General features: G+C 40.9%; 1 protein-coding gene across 1 annotated transcript; it reads right to left on the bottom strand.

Moving 5' to 3' along the window:
- Positions 1-7777: 7777 nt before the first annotated feature.
- On the bottom strand, positions 7778-9028 carry LOC147456898 (uncharacterized). Its single transcript, XM_086513473.1, has 2 exons — positions 8829-9028; positions 7778-8710 (listed from the first exon to the last, which is right to left on the bottom strand). The coding sequence occupies exons 1-2, from the start codon at positions 9010-9012 to the stop codon at positions 7986-7988; spliced, it is 909 nt and encodes a 302-aa protein (XP_086369599.1). The 5' UTR covers positions 9013-9028; the 3' UTR covers positions 7778-7985.
- Positions 9029-10801: the final 1773 nt, after the last annotated feature.

Raw genomic sequence — 10801 nt, 5'->3', positions numbered from 1 at the left:
TACTACTTGTTAGTATAATGCCTTGAGGACTGCCTGATAGATTTTGGTACTGATTCGGTTCCCCCTTTGGTGTTGTTTGGAAACATATTGAGTATGATATGCTAGAGGAAACATGGAAGGAAGCACAAGGTAGTTTTGGTACTACTTGTTATTATGATTCCTTGACGATTGTCTGCTAGCTTTTATTACTAAGTGGTAGCTTTTGGTACTAATCTGGTTCCCCCTTTGGTGCTGTCTGGAAACATGCTGAGTATGATTTGCTGGAGGAAACATGGAAGGAAGAACAAGGCCACACCCTCTTTGTGAAGAAAATCATTACTGATGTTGGGATTGGGAAGATATTCATGTTATATACTAGGCCCCAGGTTGTTGATTTTGTGGGTATGATCCACGTGTTTGGTGTGTGTAATGCATGTGGTGAGCTCTTAGAGCCTGCAGGGGTTGTTGGAACCTTTATGCTTGAGTGCCAACATCATTATCACCCCCTTTTCTTCAGTGCTTTGCTAAAAAGCAAGGATCATTGTTTCAAACCTGGTTGTACTATGGTGATCCTCGAGGTGGCAAAGTCCTGGGTCATTGGGCATCTTGTTGTAAAGAGTAAGTATGTGTATGTACTGTAAATCATATTCTTACATGCACTAAATGTGAGGTTGTTTGTAAGTACATGGTGTCTTTTGCTGTTTTTGTAGAGGAGGAGGATGTTGCACTGGCTAGGCCCAGTGAAAGAAATGGAGAGGCGGTCAACGATGGACAAGGTCCCACAAAGTCTGTTGCAAGTCGTATATGGGAGGAGGATGAGGTTACTAAAGATAAAGGGGATGTTCTCCATGATTTAAAGTATGGTAGTGTGGAAGGGAAGGAGACTCAGAAGGGACAAAACTATGATACCATGAAGGACAATGAAGGAAATAGTGACTACGTGGACAAGAATGTTAAGGAGAATCCCTCAAGAAGTGCAGTTGGGTGCTGCCGGACCAGATGCTGCTGACACAAAGTCAAGAGATTATACCACTAGCAATGATGAGAATAGGCAAGGGGAAGGTGCAGCCGACAAGAAGGGAATGGAATAACCTAAAGGGATAGGGGAAGAGACCAAGCAGGGGGTGGAATAAACTAAAGGGGCAAGGGAAGAGACCAAGCATGGTGTGGAGGTCAAGGAGGATGAGGGGGAGGCAAAGAAGGGGTTGGAATCCAAGAAGGTGGATCACGGGGAGGACAAGATGTGGACTGATGCCAAGGAGTGGAAAGGGGTGGATGATCCCAAGAAAGGGAAACATGCACAAGCCAAGAAAGGGGAACATATTGTAGAAGGGTAAAGGCAGGCAAAGTAAAGAACAGGGATGGGTTCGAGAATGCCAAGGAGGAAGTTACAAAAAAGGATGCAAAAGTGGACAGCACCAACAGAGGTGTAGATCTAGTGACTAGTGATGCTGTATAGAATTCGACATGCGATTCTTTTGATTCGACGACCCTGTCGGAGCTTTTTTGTGTGCAAAGAAATAAGCGCAACCATGCCTGTGACTAGTTGACTCGTGCATGAAAACTGTAGCCCTTCTGACATGCAAATGAATTTCGCACAATGTGCTTTTTATTTCATCGAATCGGTTCAACTTTTGGCCTCTATCTTTCATCTCTTGTTCTCTCTATACTATTGTGGTGTGTTCAGCTTTTAAGTGAGCTCCAATGTTACTACTCATTTCCAAACTAAGTATTGCACAATACAATACCAAGTTGGTACTATTGAGTACCATTTCCAAACTAAGTATTGCACAATACAATACCAAATTGGTAGTATTGAGTATCAAATTTGGTAGTTTCTAGTGTCATACCAGTTTTCTTTTTATGATATGATGATTGCACTATCTATTTGCACTCTCTATTTGCATTCACGCATATGGACTGTTGGTATTGTGGTAAACTCTTGGTGGCTGTATGAGCCACCGGCAAACACAACACTTGTGGCTAGTGTGGCTGCTAAACCTGGGCAACTGATTGTGCTTAATATTAATGGGGTGTTTTTGACAAGTTGCAATGAACTTCCAAAAGGCCTTTGGGTTTTGGACAAGAAGCTCCAACCACAGATCGTCAGACTCAATAGCTCGCTAATAATTTGTCTTGTAAGTCCAGATGCTGAGGAGTTCATACTAACTCTTTAAAAAGAAGCCAAGATAATTTTGTGGTCATGGTGTAGAAGGAAAAACGTGCTAGATATGTTGAACGCTTGCTTCCCCAAACATGTTAGGAAGAAGTACTTTGAAGGTAACTTGTGTAAGCTTCAGAGGTTAAGTTACGCATACCTCTAACCTCCTCTTTGGCATGGCAGATATACTCTGCCAAGAAGATTGTGGAACATGGAGGAGGTGCACAGGTGACCAAAGCGGTGGGTGACAAGCCTATTTTCCATAAGAATCTACGGACAGTATGGGCAAAGCACCAGGATTTTGATGCTAGAAACACAATTTTGCTGGATGACTGTAGATACAATTCACTAAAAAATAACTATGAGAATTGTCTTGCAACCAAATCATACTACACTAATGTGGTAGGAAAATGACACCCTTTTTACTTGGCCAACCTCATTTTGATGTGGTTGCTTAGATGGATACGTGACCGGTACGCAACAACATACACTCGCAAGAACCCTATCTTTGACGTAAAAGATGATATTTTTGCGTATGTTGATTACTTCATACAGATGGAGGATTGCTCTTACAGATTTGATCCCTATGACCTAGGATATTATTGAATTGTTTTACTTGGTGAAATTTTGTATCATGCTGCATATTATATAATGGAAAACCACTTTTCTGGTACATTGTGTTGGGATCTTGATCTCTAGTGTCTTTTCTTGTGTTGTCTAGTAGTTTGTAGTCTAAAAGCATATTTTTTGAAATCCTTCACATTAGTGTTAATACAATGGTGAAAATGTACAAAATTTGGTGCTATCCATTACCAAATGTTCTTAAGAATTTGGCACTGTTCACTTCATGCTGGTAGTGAGCCATGTTGTCTATCAGGTTTTGGAGACCCTACTGTGCATCACTTGTATTTGAAACCCTAAAGTTGCAAATGTATAGTTGCAGCTTGGATCCATTATATTGCACCAAATGCTCACAATATTATACATGAATTTATGCAAAGAACTCTTGAGTACCATATTTTGGTACTGCTTGTCATCACTTTGGTACTGATTAACTTCCTTTTGGTACATGATCTTATGCAAGGGATTCTACAGTAAAAGTTTTGGTACTGCTTGTCATCACTTTGGTGCTCGTTAGTATTATTTTGGTATTGGTTCGGGGAAAGTTGGTACAAAGCTTGATAGTTAATGTACAACAATCTCAAATATTGAACAAAGGAAGTGAAGAATAGCAAGAAAAACAATAAATCATGAGGAGAAAAAGATGTATTTTTTCTAGGAGAAAAAGCATTCACTTGCCCTCTTAGGGGTTTTGGATTAGTGTTTCAAGTAACATGGATGCACCATCACTCTCATCATCATCCTATGGAATGCTATTGTATACATTTTCAATTCTATTTCCTCTATAATCTTCGCCATAAATACAAAATGATGTCGAGCCACAGAATTGTCATAAGTCAATCTTTGCACATGATTTCTTTCTCTTTCTAAACGTGTGGTCCGGGATAACTTCATCAGGTGCCCTATTCCCTGCTTGCATTCTTCTGGCACCCGGAGTATTCACAGAGGGTATGCCAAACTCCTCATCCAAACTCTGCTCAGAACCACTGCTATCACCATTATCATAGCCAACACTCAAATTTGATAACTTAGGGACATCATCAACTTGTTTCTTTCCTTTCCTTGCTATATTTGAAGAGTTTGCAGGACTCACTCTTTCACATAACCTACCACTCCATGGATTCTCACCATGACTTGCACTAGAAGACTCTTGCGGCCCACTCAAAACTTTTGACTACGCACTTGTATTTTTTGCATCCACATTCTCTCTTACATTAGTCCCCAAATCATCTTTTTACATCATCATACCAGCTTGCCATTTGATAAAAAACAGCATCCTTGCTCACCCTCACTTTACTCGTGACAGGATTTTAAGATTTATACCCTTTTTCCTCAAGGGAATAGCCAACCGCGATCACGCATTTTCCTTCTTACTTCTAGCTCTTCTAGCACATGCACATAATCAATACATCTGAACACTCTAAAATCCGATACATTTGGTTTTTCACCTTTGAACTTTTCTTCAGGTGTCATATCATGTACTATAGTAGTCGGGGTCCTGTTCATAATGTATACACTTGTAGCAACAGCCTCAACCCAATAACAATAAGGCATGTTCTTCTCATTCATCAAAGCTCTAGCCACTTCCACAATGTGCATGCTCTTCCGCTCAACAACACCATTTTGCTGCGGAGTATATCTGCATGAAAATTGCCTCTGAATTCCATGCTTTTTCAGAAAACCATTGAATTCATTGGAGAAGTATTCTCCCCTTCCATCTAACCTTAAGCACTTTACATGTTTCCTAGTATGTTTTTCAACCATAACTAAGAAATTTTGAAAACTCTCTGGTCGCAATCTTTAAATGTATTAATTTGCGCAGCACTCTCACCTTCCTTTGACAGTGGATGTGTAAAATGCACAAAATCACCACTTTTCAATTTTACCTTCTTGGAATTCTATCTCATGCTCTCCATCAATGTAGTCCCAATAACCTTTGCCCTTAAGGAAATTGGTCATTCTGAACTTCCAAACATGGAAGTTGTTCTTCTCACTAACAATCTGGTTAAGCCCATCATTGTTGGATGACATATTTCTAACCCTTTACACAGTCTTTAATTAAGGAGCCTGCTAAAAATAGTCGGTAACCATCCATAACCACAATCTACGTGCATACACGTGTTTCACTCTACTAAATAGTATATGTGCACACTAAATCCAAATTAAAGCTCTCTGCACCACGATATACAGATTTGCAGAATCTCGAAGCTTAGCGTTTCTTCATGAGGACGCACTCTAACTCCAAAACGGGGGTCAAAACGCGTCTAGAATGGAAATTTGGTCACACACTTTTGGTCCAAAGGATTGTATGAAACCGTGATATACACGCTCTCCAAAAGAAATCACCTCAATCGAAGATCGTTGACTATGGCTCCCGCAAGGGGAGGTCACCTAATAAAAATGTTACCTATCACGTGAGCTCAATAGAAGGGTATTTAAAGTTCTTGAAATTTACAAAAATATATATAAATAAGGGCATTATTTTTTCAAATTTGAAAAACACTTACAGATTTTAAAAGAAAAGGGTACATTGTATTTGTAACAAAATTCACAGATAAGGGGTTTTACAAACATGTCTTGAACGCACGTGATATGGTAGTTTTACACATAATGAACCTCCTGAGGTCTCCCGGGAATACCAAAGCCGCTTCGTAGAATGCTCCTTCTTGTTTCTCCAAGATCCTTAGACATAACCAGGGTCTGAACCATGTCAAGAGATAGAGAAGGAGAGAGCTTTGAGCTCTTGCAAGCATACATACACACAAATACACACACACACACACACACACACACAAAAAGATGGAGGCAAAAGATTGTACTTCTTCTTCCTTCACAAACTCAAGATAAAAGGTCTACAAAACATAAGAAAAAATACAACATAAAAAGGGAAACTAGTACAACGGTCTAATATAAATCGCTAGTGAGTGAGGTGAGTAGATAAGTGTAACATCACTCTAGTAGGTGGATAATCTCGGTGTAGTATAGCTATAGTATCATTGGAGAAGATATGTGTATACACCAAGGCGTGCAAATAATGATGTTAAATTATCTTCTCTAAAGTCATATTTTTCCTGGTTTTTTTGTCCTCCCCTTCAATGTCCCCTCCAAAGTGTTCTCTACTATTTCTTCTACTCTCCTTCTACTGCTCAGTACACTAACATTTTTTATAGTCTCTTCTACATAGCCTCATATATTCATGTTGCACTAATTTCATATGTATTAAGGCCTTTCCTCCTCTTTGGAAATAAAAAATAGCATGAGACAAGGAAGCACTTAATCGATTCTTTGAGATGGAAAATCATTTAATATAGCAAAACAGCCCACTTTTACTAGTAAACAACTAAGCAACGTCTTTTTTGATACCCGGATTAGGGTTACGACGGGATTTGATCATGTTGTGTTGATCGACAAATCCCATACCGTCATGTTGACAAGTAAATAATGACATTCATCCTTTGAGAGTAGCATGTTTTAGCAACACAAAACAAGAGTTTTGCTCATTATAGAAGCTAACCAAAAACATCTCACGACACGAGCTGATGATAGTCATGCATCACTTGTATGAATTTTCGCTTCATCCTGTTAAGGAAAAACACAGTTGTTCATACGTTAGTGTTCATTTTTGTGCATTGTATCAAATTAAACCAGATGCTCCACTGCTTGTGCAAGTCCCTCATCAATTCCTTTTGGGAGTAATATATATATATATATAGATATATATATATAGATATATATATATATATAAATATAAATATATATATATATATATATAGATAGATAGATAGATAGATAGATGTATGTATGTACGTACATATAATATTAAAATATAAAAATGTGGATAAGTGTTTTCAATTTATTTTCTCTTTTTGAAAAAAACAAGAAAATTCTTCACTTAATTTGTTCGATAGATAATGTCCATGGACACCAACCATTTCCACATTATAGGGAGAATATCTTTAGTTTCACATGTGAAATATCTTTGATAGAATGAAAAAGTGAAGGTAACCCACCACCCATATTTTGCTTCTCATGGTCGACATGAACCATGTTGTGCAATATATATGTCAAGCAGGTTTATTAAGATTTTTTTTCTAGAAGTAATATACCTCTTACCATAAAATGATGGTGAAAATCTTTACAAGAGTTCGGAAACAAGGGTGGTTCAATTCATAAATTTATGCTTTATAATAAGTGGAGAAACTTTAGTACACATGTTCAAATCTATGGCTTATTTGGTTTGGTTTGAGAGACTACCCTTTTTATTTGGATTATATCCGGCCACCAAACTACATCGAACTACATCAAATATTACGGTTTATGGAAGCCTATCGAAGAAACTGTCCCTCAAAATTTTTTTCTGGTGAATGGAGAGTCGCAAGTAGACTTTTGAAGGTATGTACTGCGGATTGGTGAGAAATTAAATGGGTTCATGTTTGGCTACTTTCATAAGCATAAGTGCTTAATGGGCAAGTTCACCATCTAGCTAGGATAGTATCCCTTGGAACACACTTGTTTTTGCAAGCTATGTCCAACATTACGGAGGCAAGGGAGCCATCTCATGGGATCATTTCATAGAATGTGAAGCGAGACCGTGCAGCTAGACAGACACGCAAAAGCAAAAGAAGCTATAAAGACTTTTAATACAAAGACTTTTAATACCACATAAATAAAAAAAATGCGGGAGTGTGTGACTTTCAATTGTGATTTGACCTGACTTGCATATTATTTGGGAAAAGGTAAACCTGCAAAGCTGAAACAATAGAACCTTAGCTCTTGCACTAAAGAAATACCTTTATTTGGAGTGCCTTTTCTTACTACCCATGAATTTAGCACATACTTTTCTTTTGTGTGTTTTATAAATTCAGAGAGTTCCCTATAATTAATTTCAAATTTGAAGGCAAGAAAGTCTACAAAACCTAAAAAAATTCAAAGATATTTAATGTAGTAAATTTACCCGTAAATTTTCAAGTTAATGGAAATTTCTATTTTCGATTACTGAGGATTCCGAGCACATTTAGAGCATTTTACTTTCATATGAATATATATCGGCATTGTTTTGAGCCGAGGAGCAACTCCCATCAAAAACTCTTTGGCAAAAAACAATTTACGATCGAGGCTCATTAGAAGGCTCGTACGAGATAGATTTAAAAGACGGGGTCGATCACTACGTCAATATCAGCGTGCAGGGGATGAGGATGGTACAAGAGAGCCTATATTATTATATTCATGAAGGGGGCGAGAGTAGCAGATGCACAGCTTCGTCCATGAGACAAAAAACATCCTGCATGTGCTGAAGATTTTCGCGGACCACCTTGGCAGCGTGGCAGCTCTGCTGCATGCTCTGCACCCCTTGCACGATGTCCCACACGCCATTGCCGATGCTCAAAAGTGGCACAGCGGCCATGACCTCGCCCGAGATAACCTTCCCTACGAGGCTACTCGTCGCCATAACACAAGAAAGCACGGACAGGCCTTGCTTCTGCACCCACTCCCGCAGCTCACCGTCACTCAGTAAACTGGGGGGACCATCCAGCTCAAAGTGCTTCTTGAACTTTCCGCTCTGGAGAAGCCTCTTCAAGACGCTGTCTATTCGGTTCACGTCAAGCTGCTGCCGGCGCTGCTGCTGCATAGGGAGCACGTCTGAGATAAGCTTTATACCCCTCGGGTGCATCACCTGTTGCAGTTTCTGCAGAAGACCCAGTAGCTCGTCCAAGGCATACTGCATTTTCCGGGTCCTTTCGCAAAAAATATGGGAATGGTGACGCAACTCATCCAGGCGCGCCTTGGATACGAGCTTCTGCGTCAGATGTCCACCCGCGGTGGTGAGACCGCCTGCAGCCCCCAGCGCCGCTCCCGCCGCCACCAACGGTAAGGTGATGCCGAATGTAAACGGAGCCAGAGCAGCACCCAGCATCGCCATTGCTCCACCTGCTGCAACAGCACTCCCACCTGCAGCTCATTACCCAACTTCATCAAGAAACAATTCTCTTAATATGTATCTCATGTAGTTAGTTCCTGCTTCACGACCATATACATCCGTCCGTTCATAATTATTACTCTTACCCACCTGCAACCTGGGTGATGCTTACGTTCATATGCATAGACTCCAGCTCTCGACAAACTCCCTCCATTTTGGCCTTGAGATGCTGGTGCTCCGCCCGCCACCCGTGAACGTCCATTGCGTCCAGCTTCTTGAAGGAAGCCTCAATTCTTCGACGCTGCAAGTCCTCCACATGGTCAGGTGGCGTCATATTCAGGTTGATTGAACTTTTCGTCTCAGTCTTATGTTGCCCCGCTTGCTAACTCAGCCAGCAGCGGATTATACTCTTGATTTAAACGACCTGCAGAATAGCAGCTACTTATACTCTTGATGTAGTTCGAGATACGACCAGATACAAACGATATGTCGAGATCTTCGACAGATTCGCTGCATGATTACCCATGACTCATGAGCGCATGGCAATAAAAGTCCTCGAGCTATCAATCCGGAATCCACCAAAATATCCAGCTTCAAATTTCACGCGAATATGATGAAGAGTACTGCAGGTGGACAACAACATAATATATGATGCACACGGAGTCTTCAAAACTAGGGGATCAACGCGGAAAACTAGGGCGAGGCGATTCAAAACTGACCTCCAAATTTGCCGATATAATACGCCGCCGCCAATGGAGTTAAGATCATGGATGTCTGTTTATCTATTCTTTTGTCATGACGACTCATCAGTCATGAGTCATGAGCTCAAATCACCTTGCTAGCATCGATCCTTGCCTTTTTCTTGTCCGTCCCACCGCTCGACCGCATTTATTAAAGCCCCATTGTGATTCAGAGCTTGGTCAAGTGAGGTTGCCAAGAAACGACCCTGCTCACTATTCAGTCACACGGTTTCCATTCGCCAAATGATGGCCACAATGATTATGGGGAAGAGCAGGTCAACTTCTGAAGCACAAGGCGGCCAAGGAGGGACCTCAGGACTAAGTAACACCCATATTTAAAAGGGAGAGGCAATGGGATCAAAGACGGAGAAGCTCATGCATGAAAGCCGAGAAGATCGCAACCACAAAAATCAAATAAAAAACTAAACCTGAACACGCACTAAACCCGGACAGTTTGGGTAATGCATGTAAACTTATGTTATAATGTTGTAAAAATGGTTGTGGATACGCTGTGCATGCGCAGGTGAGGTGGTTAGCCTATGTGACCCTAAACCGGAACAGCCAAGTCTCGGGTGCAAATCCCCCCATCGTGCCTCATTTTTCCCGTTGTCCATGTTTAATACGCCTCGCTTTTTTAACGGCGCGCTTCGTTTTTCCCGCTGGCCAGGTTGAGTTCACCTCGAGATCCCGCCCCTCAGCTCTAACTGTTAATCCCATTACTCCACCCCGCATTTAATATGGGTGTTACTTAGTGCCAAGGAGGGGAGGGGGTTTCGAAAGTGGGACGGCTGTTTTGTTTTAGTGAGAATCTCATTTCATTCGAGGCGATTATTGTGTATCTTGCAGCTCTTGAGGTCCAAACACTCTTCATGAGGTAATGTAATTGCATTTTCTCTCTCTACGTTACCTCTTGGTAATCGATTGAGGAGCAGGACAGGCAGCATGAGCACATGCAACCAAGATCTTGTGCTATGGCCATCCCCGCCCCCCCCCCCCCCCCCCCCCCCCCAACCAAATCACATAAATGAGAAAGGGATATGAATTATTTACAGGAGCTAACTACTTGAGTAGATTCTCAAATGTTTAATCAGAGCACTTATAGTGTGAAGCAAACTCACTTCTTGGCTTGCCCAATGGGCAAAGGTCATAGAGATGCCCTCATTGACTTCAGCAAAGGCCAAATGTAATAGAAATGCCTTCACTTTTTCTTTGGATAAAAATACAATTTATTTATTTTTGGATCTTTATGAGTGGAGGTAGTGGAGTTAGGATATGGAGCGAGCTTGTCAAAGCGAGATTTTTTTTGGGAGGGAAAGACACCAGTGCACCACCACTGTCACCCTCATTGGCCACCGAAGTCAACCACTCTTCTCCTCCACCCCC

The sequence above is a fragment of the Adiantum capillus-veneris genome, chromosome 5 (assembly GCF_014529385.1).
Source record: "Adiantum capillus-veneris isolate H3 chromosome 5, ASM1452938v2, whole genome shotgun sequence".
Lineage (NCBI taxonomy): Eukaryota > Viridiplantae > Streptophyta > Polypodiopsida > Polypodiales > Pteridaceae > Adiantum > Adiantum capillus-veneris.
Note: the sequence above shows the minus strand (reverse complement) of the source record. Positions and strands in the feature narration are given on the sequence as shown.